At 48.9% G+C, this 15,841-nt stretch overlaps 1 protein-coding gene across 1 annotated transcript; it reads right to left on the bottom strand.

Annotated features, from left to right (window-relative positions):
• Positions 1-1,144: 1,144 nt before the first annotated feature.
• LOC100281979 (gb protein) lies at positions 1,145-4,470 on the bottom strand. The gene is made up of 6 exons (NM_001154896.2): positions 4,267-4,470; positions 4,127-4,177; positions 3,955-4,006; positions 3,814-3,872; positions 2,620-2,665; positions 1,145-1,434 (listed from the first exon to the last, which is right to left on the bottom strand). The coding sequence occupies exons 1-6, from the start codon at positions 4,393-4,395 to the stop codon at positions 1,295-1,297; spliced, it is 477 nt and encodes a 158-aa protein (NP_001148368.2). The 5' UTR covers positions 4,396-4,470; the 3' UTR covers positions 1,145-1,294.
• Between the last annotated feature and the right edge of the window lie 11,371 nt (positions 4,471-15,841).

Here is a 15,841-nt window from a genome sequence, read left to right as displayed (position 1 = left end):
CGTGGAGATGACGACTCTCCGTCTAAGGCTATCCGCAACGGTTACCTCTAAATTTTTCCCCCTATATCACTTTTTCCCCCTATTTTTCCCCCTATTTTTTCATCTCCCGCAGCGGTTCCCCCTAAATACTCCCCCTATACCCCACTACCACTATAAAATATCATTTTCTATACCAACTATCAATTTTTTATCTACTAACAATTACTCGTGGACCCACAGCACAGTGTTTAGGGTGATGAACAGTGACACGCTAGATCTGGGGGGAGAGAGAAGAGGACCGACGCGTAGGGGGCGCTGTAGGGGGCACCGCTGCGGCCGTAGGGTGCCCCCTACGCGCCGCATGCAAGGGGAGGGGGAGAGCAGCGGTAACCGCTGCGCACAGCCTAAGGCAAAGGAATGGGTACGGCCTCGACGCCGGTCGTTGTCCCTGCGATCATCATGAAGATGTCGAGCCTCCATGTCGCGGCCAGGTCCAAGCACGGCACGCCGCGGATAAACCTGTTCATACATGGAGGTTGAGTTGGATCAAGATTGGATCGTAGGTTATTTAGCACAGTTAGTATCCAATCTGTGTCTAGTGTCAGGAGTGATACCTGCGCATCTGTATCTAGTGTCAGGAGTGATACCTGCGCAAGAAGCGACGGGAGGAGAGGGTGCGGTTGTGCTACGCAGTCGCTAGTGGCCACTCCATCGTGTTCTTCAGTGCAATGTATAAATTACCTTTATAGCACTACTGTTTGCATAAAGTTACCTTTATATCATTTTTATTTAACAGATTTAATAGATGTTATGAGTGTGGGAACAACTTAGTTTGATGAGTTTTGCAAAGTTTAAACTGTTGGATTATATAATGTCATTATATATAGATTAGAATCTCCAAATAGGTTAGGTTATTTGGTTTAGAATTTAGCATACTATCAAATTCATAACTAGGAAGATGAAAGCTAATTTTATACATCGCCATGTTTATCAACTCGATTCCCCTACGGTATTTATGGTCAATGGTGTATATTCCATACAACCGTATTAGCTTAATTAATATATATCTAAACTATAGTTATCAAAATGAATTCCATCTCAAAGATTCAAACGGGGCTAAGTGAAAAAAAAACATTTTCAACCGAAGACCTGAATACAGACAATTAGACCAAAGACAATATAATTTTATTCACTGCGTGCTGTCTGAAACACAGTAAAACTAATACTGTACTGCAACACGGCAAAAGCAGCACTAAACGTCCTTCTATACCATGTACATTGCACCCCCAATAGAACAGACTGAATGCCAACCAACTCACTCAGATTCCTGGGCTGATTCTGGAAAATGAGCTCTTTCGATCTGCCGTGTGATATGTGAAACAGCATACTGCGAGCCAGTTGATGCCGCGTAGTAAGACGTCACTGTCAGCTGAACAAACCTTGGAAGTGCATATGCTGCATCAAGTAATATATCATTAGGCTAGTTCCAACTCTTATTAGTTTGTGTCTAAATTATGATTACTAAAATGGAATTCAATTCCAACGAAACAAACGGGCCTTAAAGAAATTGAATGTTTCCCTTGGCCTTGTTGTGCGCTTCAACACAGGTCTAAACGACTTAAAAGGCATTGAAGGGACTTTGGCACAGAGCTGGAAGCCTCATACACTTCCGGTTCCATCCCTCAAGGAAAATTATTTATCAGAATACATATCCATGATTCAAATAGCTCTATAAAATTCATCTCTGCTGTATAAAATTGCAATTTACACCCCTTCCATTTGTTCAAAACACCTAACCTAGTGCATTGCACGTGCGAAAAGGCCTCTAGCTGAGTTGGTTAGGTGGTCTGAGTAGCACTCCTTAGGTCCTGAGTTCGACTCACTGTGGGAGCAAATTTTAGACTATGGTTAAAAAAATCCTCTCGTCTGTCCCACAACAAAGCACATGTCTAAGACCCGGTCGCGGTCGTTTCTCACATGGGCTACGGTGCGGCTGTGTATGGATGGGACTGGGGTTCGAAATTTTTCTCGACCTGCAGGCTGCGTGCGAACTTTTTTTACTGCATCGCACTGACATTTTGGCTCTTACTTTCAGGAGAGCAAATCCTGTTGTATTGGGCAGGCAAGATATGAGGCCAAGATTTGAAACTTGAAATAACTTTGAAAGGAACTTCAAACATTACCCAAACCTCAACTTTCTTTGTTTGGACTCTAACAATTATGATAATATCTTATATAACAACAAAAATGAAGTTTACAAGCCAATATTATTTAACATTACACTGTTAAACAAAAATGTTTTTTAAATACATATGTCTGGGTTGAGGGATTTGGAAAGAACAAGATGGAGAAATTCATGTAGTGTTTTGACCAGAATGAATCCGCATCTAATACAACCCTGATGACATAAATCCTTTCTAGTGCATATCTGTTTTTTACACCTATAAGCTATAGTCCAAACACAAATAATACAGTTTTTTTTCATATTTCCAATTATAGATGCGCATAGATTCCCAGCCCAAAAAACATAAAAAAGCATTGGTTTAATAATAATCAGATCATAGCTCAAAAAAGTCAACTAATTTGTGCGGGCAATTTCTCAGATCTTATTAGAAACAAATGTAGTTATTGGAGACTTACCACCAAATACAGCACTGGCACCTGAGAATATCAGCAGTGGTGGCACCTATAGAAGAAACAATTTCAACATCAACATAGCCTTTTAGTCCCAAACAAGTTGAGGTAGGCTAGAGTTGAAACCCAACAAGAAGTCACCAAAAATAGAGAAAGGGGAGGGGAAAAAAGCTTTTGAGAAGAAACAATTTCAAAGGCGAACAAAGCATCCTTTCTCAAAGTTCTATAGCGATCAAATCACAAAATCTACATAGGCTTATAGCAACTGCCACTGAAACACATGACAACAAACAGAGGCAAAACTACAAGCAAATGAACCATGGTGCACAGTTAAATAGCTTACACAATTTTGTTGGAACTTATGGTGAAAAAGAGGCTGTTTAATGACAAAAAAGAATAACCATGGTGCATTGGCACCACGTAACTTCAACATGGTGTTGCCCCTGACAGCAAATGGCCAGATCAAGGACTTGACATACCACAATAGCAATAACGACATAACAAAACCTGAATGTGTTAGGAGGATTAACTCACTAAACCCTAACGTGTAGAATGCCTTGTTAAGATCGCCAGTCCAATATTTTTAAAGATAAACTAAAAAGATTTTTTAACAGAAAAAACATGCAGGCAATCAAATATCTCATTTTGACTACTAGTCTACTACTTTGCCTTGCAATACTACTCTCTATTTTTGTTAAAAAAAAATCATGCAATGTCAGCATATTATATAGTTTGTTGTTGAGTTGAGCCGCACAAGTCACACCCAGAGAACCAGACATCAATTTATTAACATATCCTTCTTAAAACTGATTACACAAATACAACTAGAGTGATAGAGTCTTGATAATTTGTTTGCTAAAGATCACCATTTAACCTATGATGGATAACTTTCTTCTATACACCTAGTAATACAGTTGCAAAAGACTGGTGCAGAATTTAGGCTTCACACATGTAAAATATTGAATCAGACTACGAGATCAATAAAAAGGGGTGGCTTTGAACCCGCTACCTGGACCCTAGTGACTCAATGAGACAGCTCTAACCATTGCACCGGTCTGCCCTTCTAATCAGACTACTAGATCAATATTCACACTGAATTGTAGAAAGCTACTTAAGATAGATCCCAAAAAAACATGTAAGGTATAGCCGTATAGCAGTATAGTCATACATGCATATTAGTAAACAAAAGCCAAGACTTACCCCAACGAGCAACTGCAGCCACTTCGGCCCCTTGACATGCTTCTGGACAAAAGGGATCCCTGTTCCAAACAAAATAACATCAATCTGTACATACCTGGATGCCTAATCCAATCCCAAAATCAAAAAGTAACTGGAAGATACCTGTGTTAAACCCGTGCACAGCACTGAGCAAAGCGCCGGCACCGGAACCAGCCTATAACAACAGCACAAACAGGGTAACGCACACAATTTAGCAGCAATTTTCCTAAAGCGGTGGCGCAAAGACCACATGAATCTCGCAGCCGCGTGAGAGCGAGCGGGGATCGCGTGTTACCACGGCAGTGGCGTCGTGCAGGACGGAGGTGATGGCCCAGTCCCTCTTTCCCTACGGGCAGAACATAAAAACAAGTCAGAAAACTGTCCAAGGAAGGGCCTCGAGGAATCGGGAGAGGGAGGGAACGAGGAGAGACGCACCGCGGTGGGGTTGAGGAGGGAGAGGCATCGCGGGCACCGGGGCGAGCCGAGGCCTGGGTTGATGGTGGGATCGCGGTGGAGGTGCGCACCGCTGCGGAGCTTCTCCTCGTACACCTCCCGCGTGCCCATGCCGATTGCTGGAGAGGGTAGTGCCGCCGCCGCCGCCGCTCCTGTTCGGTTGTCGGGGGGAGTTTTTGGGCCGCGGATTGGACTGAGGCTTGAGGTAGGGCTGCATATGAGCCGGCTCTACTTGTTAGGGAGAGATTGTAGGGGCTGTTTGTTTCAGCTTATAGATTATATAATCTAGATTATAATTTAAATTATATAATTTAGATTATAATCTAAATATATTATAATCTATATGTAATTATTTGATAGTTTAGATTATACAAATGTAGATACAACAATATCCTTATTGTTTATTTGAAGTGAGAAAAGAAGGATGGCATATATTATAATTTCTATTTACATTACCATGAGTAGTGGGTCTTTTACCAAAATAATCTTAAATAAGCTAGTCTTGAGGAGATTATGAGATTATCATAATCTGGAGTTTAGATTATATAATCTGAAACCATAATCTATGTGTTTGTTTAACTATTGGATTATTTGTGCTGGATTATATAATCTGAAACAAACAGGGCCTAAGTTAGAAACATCTCAAAACTAGCTTAAGAGGGATATATTTTGGAGAAATGAGCTATTTATAGTTCAACAGTTTGGATAAGTTCTAAATATCCCTAGGAACCAATTTGAGGTAACTAGAAAGGTTGGAAAGCTTAGGTTTAATTTTGTTATTTTTGGAGCTAAGTTGAAGCCATAATTAGAATGAGTTAAAGGAATTAAAATAATCAAATTCTATGACTTAGACTAGTTGGCTAGTCTCTAGATATGTTTTGTCTAAGTAATAGGAACACCTACAAGCACAACCAAATCAAATTGAAGAAGGGTTGCCTCAAATAGAGTTAACTTATATGCTCTAGAAGCATCGGATCAGTCCGATGGCGCACCAGTCCGAGTACGCAGAGAGGTCTATAGAAGGGAATTGGTCAGCTGGCGCACCGAACTAGTATGGTGGTGCGCCGTCCCTCTTTACTAGAGAGGCTATTTTAGAATACTAAAGGCACTAGCATACCAGACCAGTCCGCTGGCGCACCATACCTTTCAGGGTTCAATGATCGAAGTTCTAGATCCAATGGCTAGCTTACGTTGTGGCTAACATGTCGAGGTCCAGCGACACATTGGACTGATCTGGTGAACCTGACAAGGCTACTACTTGTTAGAACGGTCACCTACAATGGCGATCTGACTAGGTCGTGCACCGGACCGACACTATGTAAGGCATGGCGTGCCCGTAGAAAGTGCAAAATTTGCTATTCAATGCCAACGAATATTTGAGTGGTTGGGGGCTATAAATACACCCCAACCAGCTCATTCCATACACAACTCTTAAACATTCATTCCTACAAGTTAGAGAAGTATTCCCAACACCTCTAAGTGATCCAACTGCCGCATTAGAGTAGAGTTCCTCCTCTAGAGAGAAAATAGAGTTTGCACTTGGGATAGAGCTAAAAAGAGAGTGTGTTTGGTGTTGTTGTGCCTTAGTGCAAGGCACCCATTGAAATTGTAAAAGCTAGCAAGATGCTCCGACATTATGGAGTATCATGCAGGAGACTTAGGTCTCTTGATCGGTTGAGAAAAGAGAAAAGGGCTCGAGTTTGATCTTCAGAATCACTCAAGAGGGTTGAAAGAGAGCTCATCCTTTGGGACACCTCAATGGGTACGTAGGTTCTTTCGAACCGAACCTTGGTAAACGAAATCGCACGTGTCTTTTGTGTTTGATCGTTTGTGATTTGTGTTCTCCCTCCTCTATTCTAAAGCTCTCCCTACTCTGATCATATTGCTTCTCGTTTTAAAACCTAATTGGGATCGAATTTTTTGTTGTTAAGTGTTAAATTTCAGATTTTGGCTACTCACCCCCCTTAAGGCGACTTTCATCGTACCACTAACTTTTAAAAATTTATCAATTGGATTTATTAAGTGGTTTTATTTGGTATGAAAACCCTCTTGACAACTAAGAGGAGAATCTCTTATGAAAATTTATCAAAAGAGGGAAATTTACCAAAAGGTAGAATTCCTTTATGCCAAAAGGGGAGAAACATATTTTGGCTAAAACATTTTCACAAAGATTTTGAAAAAAAGGGAGAATTTTCAAAATCAGAAAAGAATATTCCCAAAGGAGAGCATATTAAAAACAAAAAAAATTGATTGGCCAAAACAAAAGATTTGAGATCCTTTGACATAGGAGGTGAAAATTTTCAAAACTTTGAAGAAAAGGAGTTGATTTCCAAAATCAAAAGCAAGTGGTGGATAATGTGGTCCAACATGATAAAATTGCTACAAACTCATATCCAACTTAGTTCTAAATTACAATGTGAATCTTATGAACATATGATGAACAACAAACAAGTTATTAAGTTAGACTTTTCAGATTTGCTTTGTTTGTGTTGGCATCAATCACCAAAAAGAGGGAGATTGAAAGGCAAATGGGCTTTAAGCCATTTCTATATTGGTTTTGGTGTTTGATGACTATCACAACATTATGGGCTAACTAGTTTGCTAAGTAAATGAATGCAAGTTCATAAGAATGAAATTAAAGAACTCAATGTGAATAATAACTCAAACAAGACCAGAAAGGGCATAATTTGGAAAAGATAAACAATAAATAGTTCATGTGTTTGCATAAGTTCTGAATGCCTGCCCTTAGGAATGCATTTGAGCACCTTAGAGGGAATAAAAAGTTCAGAATTTGGAAAAGGTGCATTGGAGCTAAATTTGAGCTAGAATGAGAATCTGAGTTGGAGAATCCAAAAAGATGAAGAACTATGCCTTAGACTAGTTGGATAGACTCTAGATATGGTTTTCTAAGTCATAGGAAAGCTAAAAACACAACCAAATGAAGACAAGGAAGAAAAGTTCAAAAAGGACTTTTGTGCTACTCTGTGGCACACCGGACCTAGTCTGGTGTGAGCCGGACTAGTCCGATGTGTCATCGGACTATATACACAGAGAAGCAGTTTTCTGGGCTTGTGTGGCTAGGTGCACCGGACCAGTCTGGTGGAGCACTGGACCACATACATAGAGAGGTTGTTTTAAGAGCTAAAGACTATGGTGCACTGCAGTGGTGGGCCTACATGCAAGCAAGGGTATTCAATTGAATACCCATTATTTTGGCAAAATAATTATATATACATGTATATGTTATGTATATAAGCTAAAATATTATAAAAAGCATAAAATCATACTATTTTACAACTATTTTGTCTAAACTTTGGTTTTCACTAGCTCTCTTCATTTCTCTACCGTGCAACCGATCACACAGTACAATAGTGTGATTTTAGATTGTCAAAAAAATATGTTCTACCAAAATTTCGAATACACATACTTCAAATCCTAGACCTGCCCCTGGTGCAATGTACTTAGTCTAGTGAGTATCAAACCTGCGAGGGTTCAATGATTAGTTTTTGAGTTCAAAAGTCGACCTGACATGACGCTAGTATGGCAAGGTCCGGTGGTGCACTGGACCAGTCCAGTGCCACCTAACAAGACAAATTTCCGTCAGAACAATTATTGATTTTACAGGCATGGCTAAGGTCAAGTGTGCACTGGACCTGTACTTTAGGAGGTCCGATGCACCCTCAAAAGTGCAGATTTTGGGGATTGATCCCCAATGCATATTTAGGCATTTGGGGGCTATAAATACACCCCAAGGCCCCAACCAACACATTCAATAAATAAGAGATGAGAAAATAACTCCTACAAACTACAGCAACACTCTCAAGATATCAAAAGCCTCCTAAGTGCCATAATAGAGAGAACTGAGCAAGTGATAGCCATTCTAGTGTGATTTGTGATAGTGCCTTGTAGAGTGCAATAGAGAAGAGTGTGTGTTGCGATCTAGTGCTCTTGATCTTGGAGTTTTTTACTCCCATACATTGTAAAGCGAGCAAGAGGCTTCGGCATGTGAAGTACTGAAAGTCGCCTAGAGGAGGGGTGAATAGGTGGAATCTGAAATTTACAACTTAAAACACAATCTACAAGCTGGGGTTAGTGTTAGAATGAAAACCGAGTCCGAGAGAGAGGGGGAAAACAAATCAAAGGCAAATGAAGCGGATGACACGGTGATTTGTTTTACCGAGGTTTGGTTCTTGAGAACCTAGTCCCCGTTGAGGTGGTCACAAAGACCAGGTCTCTTTCAACCCTTTCCCTCTCTCAAACGGTCACCTAGACCGAGTGAGCTTTCTCCTTAATCAAATGGGTCACTTAGACCCCACAAGGACCACCACACAATTGGTGTCTCTTGCTTTGATTACAAGTTGCTTGAGAACAAGAGTGAGGAAGAAGAAAGCGATCCAAGAACAAGAGCTCAAAGAACACGAGCAAAACACTCTCTCTAGTCACTAGGTGTTTGGAGTGAATTTGGGACTTGGAGAGGCTTTGATTCTTTTGAATTGTGTCTAGTATTGAATGCACTAGCTCTTGTATTGAATGAGATGTCTGAAAAACTTGGATACTTGGAGTGGTGGTGGTTGGGGGTACTAATAGCCCTCAACCACCAAAACTGCCGTTGGAGGTGGCTGCTGTCGATGGGCGCACCAGACAGTCCGGTGCACCACCGGACAGTGTCCAGTGCGCCAGCCACGTCACCCAACCATTAGGGTTCTGACACAGTCGACCGTTGGAGCCCTGACTTATGGTGGCACTGGACAAGCATTGTTCACTATCCGGTGTGCCTCTGACCTCTGCTCTGACTTCTGCCGCGAACTATAGCGCTGTCAGGGCACTGTGCAGTCGACCGTTGCGCCAAAGAGCCGTTGCTCCGCTGGTGCACCGGATAGTCCAGTGAATTATAGCAGAGCGGTGCCAGAAGAAACCCGAGACTTGCGAGTTTGGAGTTGTACGGTCCTGGGGCACCGGACAGTCCGGTGCGCCAGACCAGGGCACACTTGGGTTTCTTTGCTCCTTTCTTTTTGAACCCTTTCTTTAGTCTTTTTATTAGTTTGTGTTGAACCTTTATGCACCTGTGGAATATATAATCTAGAGCAAACTAGTTAGTCTAATATTTGTGTTGGGCATTCAACCACCAAAATCATTTATAAGAAAAGGTTATCCCTAATTCCCTTTCAATCTCCCCCTTTTTGGTGATTGATGCCAACACAAACCAAAGCAAATATATAAGTGCATAATTGAACTAGTTTGCATAATGTAAGTGCATAGGTTACTTAGAATTAAACCAATTTATTATTTTACTAGATATGCATGGATTGCTTTCTTTTATTTTAACATTTTGGACCACGCTTGCACCACTTGTTTTGTTTTTGCAAATTCTTTTGGAAAATCTTTTCAAAGTCCTTTTGCAAATAGTCAAAGATATATGAGTAAGATTGCAAGAAGCATTTTCAAGATTTGAAATTTTCTCCCCCTGTTTCAAATGCTTTTCCTTTGACTTGAACAAAACTCCCCCTGAATAAAATGCTCCTCTTAGTGTTCAAGAGGGTTTTACCAATTTTTGTAAATACCAATTTAAACAAGATTAAATACATTTAGATACCAATATGAAAAATTCTTAAAAATTTTAAAATTGGTGGTGGTGCAGTCCTTTTGCTTTGGGCTAATACTTTCTTCCCCTTTAGCATTGTTGGGGTGTGCTTTGTCATCGAAGATCCTGTAAGAAGAAACACCTTCGGCAGATCCTCTCAAAAAGCAGTGCCGAAGCTATCATTTATAATGTCATATGATCATTTATGTTATTCCTCATGTTTCATATGCTTCTCCTTTCGCCAATATATACTATGATGATGAAGGTACGTCCTTCATGACCTTCGTCTGAAGATCATTATATCCTGAGAGAAATAATGCTTCGAAGGACGAAGGGCATTAACCATTAACCTTTTCTATGTTGCATTGTTCTTAATTCATAGCATTTGAGAATAAGTCCCCAACAGGCATTAATCGCCAAAAACAGAGACATTTGAGAGCCCTTTATATACTTTCTCCCCCTTTGGTAAACAATATATAAGTGAAAGATTATACCAAATTGGAGAGTGTTGTGGAATACTGGTGTCGGGGACCATAATTAGGGGTACCCTCAAGACGCCTAATTCTCAGCTGGTAACCCCCATCAGCATAAAGCTGCAGAGGCCTGATGGGTGCGATTAAGTCAGGGATCAGTCCATACGAGCGACTCGATCACGCCTCGCCCGAGCCTAGCCTCGGGCAAGGGCAGCCGACCCCGAGGGGTTTCCGTCTCGCCCGAGGCCCCCCTTCAACGGCGGACACATCTCCGGCTCGCCCGAGGCCTTGCCTTCGCTAAGAAGCAACCCTGACTAAATCGCCGCGCCGACCGACCGAGTCGCAGGAGCATTTAACACAAAGGAAGCCAGGCCCTGTCAAAGGCGCCATAGGAAGCTCCGCCCGACCCAGGGCTCGGACTCGGGCTAAGCCCCGGAAGACGGCGAACTCCGCTCCGCCCGACCCAGGGCTCGGACTCGGGCTAAGCCCCGGAAGACGGCGAACTCCACTCCGCCCGACCCAGGGCTCGGACTCGGGCTAAGCCCCGGAAGACGGCGAACTCCGCTCCGCCCGACCCAGGGCTCGGACTCGGGCTAAGCCCCGAAAGACGGCGAACTCCGCTCCGCCCGACCCAGGGCTCGGACTCGGGCTAAGCCCCGGAAGACGGTGAACTCCGCTCCGCCCGACCCAGGGTTCGGACTCGGGCTAAAGCCCCGGAAGACGACGAACTCCGCTTCGCCCGACCCAGGGCTCGGACTCGGGCTCAGCCCCAGAAGACAACGAACTCCGCTTCACCCGACCCCAGGGCTCAGACACCGCCCTGGCCTCTGCCGACGACCTCCGCCTCGCCCGACCCAGGGGCTCGGACTCGGCCTCTGCTGACGACCTCCGCCTCGCCCGACCCAGGGGCTCGGACTCGGCCTCTGCTGACGACCTCCGCCTCGCCCGACCCAGGGGCTCGGACTCGGCCTCGGCCATGGAAGAGAGACTCGACCCCGGCTTCGGAGGAGCCTCCACGTCGCCCAACCTAGGGCACAGGCCAGCCACGTCGACAGGAAGCGCCATCATCACCCTACCCCGAGCCGACTCGGGCCGCAGAGAGCAAGACCGGTGTCCCATCTGGCTAGCTCCGCCAGATAGGCGATGATGGCGCCCCGCTAGCCCCGTGACGACGGCGGCTCTCAGCTCTCTTACGGAAGCAGGGCGACGTCAGCAAGGACACCACCGCTCCGACAGCTGTCCCTCCGCTAGGCTCCGTTGCTCCTCCGACAGCCACGACACCACACCAGCTGGGCGCCAAGATCTCTCCGGCTGCCACATTGGCATGTACTTAGGGCGCTAGCTCTTCCCCCGCTAGACACGTAGCACTCTGCTACACCCCCATTGTACACCTGGATCCTCTCCTTACGCCTATAAAAGGAAGGACCATGGCCTTCTTAGAGAAGGTTGGCCGCGCGGGTACGAGGACGGGGACAGGCGCTCTCTTGGGGCCGCTCGCTTCCCTCACCCGCGTGGACGCTTGTAACCCCCTACTGCAAGCGCACCCGACCTAGGCGCGGGACGAACACGAAGGCCGCGGGATTTCCACCTCTCTCACGTCCGTCTCCGGCCACCTCGCTTTCCCCCCTTCGCGCTCGCCCACACGCTCGACCCATCTGGGCTGGGGCACGCGGCACACTCACTCGTCGGCTTAGGGACCCCCCGGTCTCGAAACGCCGACAGTTGGCGCGCCTGGTAGGGGCCTGCTGCGTGTTGACGAGCAGCTTCCCGTCAAGCTCCAGATGGGCAGTCTCCAACAACCTCTCCAACCCGGGACGATGCTCCGTTTCGGGAGTCTTGAGTTCATGTCCCTCGACGGCAGCTACGACATGATACTCCTTCCACCGCCGCGCGACAACAACAATGGCGGCCGACAACCCGCCCGCCGGCGGCGGAATCGACGACATCTTCCCCGCGTGGTGGAAGAACGACATTCGAGCTCGCCCCGTCCTCTCCCCCGCCAACAGAGGAGGAGGCGGGGCAACCAAGGCCAGGCGGGAGGCCGCGCTTCGTTGGCTGTCGAGCGAATCGACGTCCCCAGCGCCCCAAAGGAGGGCGCGTCGGGCGTCGACCTCGCGTTCGAGACGAAGGCGAGCGCCGTCCCCCCGCGACACGCCAATCCCGAGCAGGTGGACGACGCCAGCACGCTCGCGGAGGGCCTGCAGGACGTCGCCCTCGTACCTAGGACGACGGCGCGATCAGCCCCCGACGTGACTATGTCGCTCCTCGTCGACCAAAAGGTACTGACTGATTCCCATCCTACATTATTTCGACTCGGCCTCAACTCGCCTAGCGACCTCGCTTTGGCGGGCGCTCTCGTTGAGGCGAGTGCAACCCCTCTGGGGTTTCGTATGCGGTCGCCTTGGGACCGATTGACGGACGTCTCGACCTACGGACCCTCTGGGTCCGAGGAAGATGACGATCCCAGCATCTGTTGGGATTTCTCTGGATTTGGCAACCCCAGTGCCATGCGGGACTTTATGACCGCATGTGACTATTGCCTCTCCGACTGTTCCGACGGTAGTCGCAGCCTTGGCGACAAGGACTGCGGCCCAAGCCGTGAATGTTTCCACGTCGAGCTAGGGGATCCCTCTGAAGGCAACCATCTCGGCATGCCGGAGGACGGTGATCTCCCTGGGCCGGTGCCTCGCGCCGACATCCCGCAGGAGCTAGCTGTGGTCCCCGTTCCGGCGGGGGGTCACGACCCACAACTCGAGCAAGTCCGCGGGGCGCAGGCCAGGCTCGACGAGGGAGCAGGAGTGCTTGAGTCGATCCGCCGGGATGTTGGGCAGGTATGGGCGGGCCAGCCCCCGGCCGGAGAAATACGTCACCTGCCCCAGGGTTTTCAGCACCGCGTCGCCAACGACGTCAGGGTCAGGCCGCCTCCCGCATCCAGCGGGGTCGGTCAGAACCTGGCAGCCGCAGCGATGCTCATCCGCGCGATGCCTTAGCCATCAACCACCGTGGGTCGGCGAATCCAGGGAGAGCTCAAAAATCTCCTGGAAGGCGCTGCGGCCCGACGGGCCGAGAGCTCTGCCTCCCGAAGGCAGGGATACCCCTCGGAACCTCATGCCGCGACTTCCCGATTCATGCAGGAAGCCTCGGTCTACACCGGGCGCATGCACAACACCGCGCCTGCGGCCCCAGGCCACCTCGGCAACGAGCACCATCGTCGCGACCGTCGGGCCCACCTCGACGAAAGGGTGCGCCGAGGCTACCACCCCAGGCGTGGGGGACGCTACGACAGCGGGGAGGATCGGAGTCCCTCGCCCGAACCACCCGGTCCGCAGGCCTTCAGCCGGGCCATCCGGCGGGCACCGTTCCCGACCCGTTTCCGACCCCCGGCTACTATCACAAAGTACTCGGGGGAAACAAGACCGGAACTGTGGCTCGCAGACTACCGCCTGGCCTGCCAACTGGGTGGAACGGACGACGACAACCTCATCATCCGCAACCTCCCCCTGTTCCTCTCCGACACTGCTCGCGCCTGGTTGGAGCACCTGCCTCCGGGGCAGATCTCCAACTGGGATGATTTGGTCCAAGCCTTCGCCGGCAATTTCCAGGGCACGTACGTGCGCCCCGGGAATTCCTGGGACCTTCGAAGCTGCCGGCAACAGCCGGGAGAGTCTCTTCGGGACTACATCCGGCGATTCTCGAAGCAGCGCACCGAGCTGCCCAACATCACCGACTCAGATGTCATCGGCGCGTTCCTCGCCGGCACCACTTGCCGCGACCTGGTGAGCAAGTTGGGTCGCAAGACCCCCACCAGGGCGAGCGAGCTGATGGACATCGCCACCAAGTTCGCCTCTGGCCAGGAGGCGGTCGAGGCCATCTTCCGAAAGGACAAGCAGCCCCAGGGCCGCCCGTCGGAAGAGGCTCCCGAGGCGTCTACTCCGCGCGGCGCCAAGAAGAAAGGCAAGAAGAAGTCGCAAGCGAAACGCGACGCCGCCGATGCGGACCTTGTCGCCGCCGCCGAGTACAAGAACCCTCGGAAGCCCCCCGGAGGTGCCAACCTCTTCGACAAGATGCTCAAGGAGCCATGCCCCTACCATCAGGGGCCCGTCAAGCACACCCTCGAGGGGTGCGTCATGCTTCGGCGCCACTTCCACAAGGCCGGGCCACCTGCAGAGGGTGGCAGGGCCCGCGACGACGACAAAAAGGAAGATCACCAAGCAGGAGAGTTCCCCGAGGTTCGCGACTGCTTCATGATCTACGAAGGGCATGCGGCGAATGCCTCGGCTCGGCATCGCAAGCAGGAGCGCCGGGAGGTTTGCTCGGTGAAGGTGGCGGCGCTAGTCTACCTAGACTGGTCCGACAAGCCCATCACCTTCGACCAAGCTGACCACCCCGACCACGTGCCGAGCCCGGGGAAATACCCGCTCGTCGTCGACCCCATCATCGGCGACGTCAGGCTCACCAAGGTCCTGATGGATGGGGGTAGCTGCCTCAACATCATCTACGCCGAGACCCTCAGGCTCCTGCGCGTCGATCTGTCCTCCGTCCGAGCAGGCGCTGCGCCCTTCCACGGGATCATTCCTGGGAAGCGCGTCCAGCCCCTCGGACGGCTCGACCTTCCCGTCTGCTTCGGAATGCCCTCCAACTTCCGAAGGGAGACTCTGACGTTCGAGGTGGTCGGGTTCCGAGGAACCTACCACGCGATATTGGGGAGGCCGTGCTACGCGAAGTTCATGGCCGTCCCCAACTATACCTACCTGAAGCTCAAGATGTCGGGCCCCAACGGGGTCATCACCGTCGGCCCCACGTACAAACACGCGTTCGAATGCGACGTGGAGTGCGTGGAGTACGCCGAGGCCCTCGCCGAGTCCGAGGCCCTCGCCGAGTCCGAGGCCCTCATCGCCGACCTAGAGAACCTCTCCAAAGAGGTGCCAGACGTGAAGCGACATGCCGGCAACTTCGAGCCAGCGGAGACGGTTAAGGCCGTCCCTCTCGACCCCAGTGGCGACACCTCCAAGCAGATCCGGATCGGTTCTAGGCTCGACCCCAAATAGGAAGCAGTGCTCGTCGACTTTCTCCGCGCAAACGCCGACGTCTTTGCGTGGAGTCCCTCGGACATGCCCGGCATACCGAGGGAAGTCGCCGAGCACTCGCTGGATATTCGGGCCGGAGCCCGACCCGTTAGGCAGCCTCTGCGCCGATTCGACGAGGAGAAGCGCAGAGTGATAGGCGAGGAGATCCACAAGCTAATGGCAGCAGGGTTCATCAAACAGGTATTCCATCCCGAATGGCTTGCCAACCCTGTGCTTGTGAGAAAGAAAGGGGGGAAATGGCGGATGTGTGTAGACTACACTGGTCTCAACAAAGCATGTCCGAAGGTTCCCTACCCTCTGCCTCGCATCGATCAAATCATGGATTCCACTGCTGGGTGCGAAACCCTGTCCTTCCTCGATGCCTACTCAGGGTATCACCAAATCCGGATGAAAGAGTCCGACCAGCTCGCGACTTC

Source organism: Zea mays, chromosome 6 (assembly GCF_902167145.1).
Source record: "Zea mays cultivar B73 chromosome 6, Zm-B73-REFERENCE-NAM-5.0, whole genome shotgun sequence".
In the NCBI taxonomy this organism is placed as follows: Eukaryota; Viridiplantae; Streptophyta; class Magnoliopsida; order Poales; family Poaceae; genus Zea; species Zea mays.
This window is presented reverse-complemented; position numbering and strand designations above follow the sequence as displayed.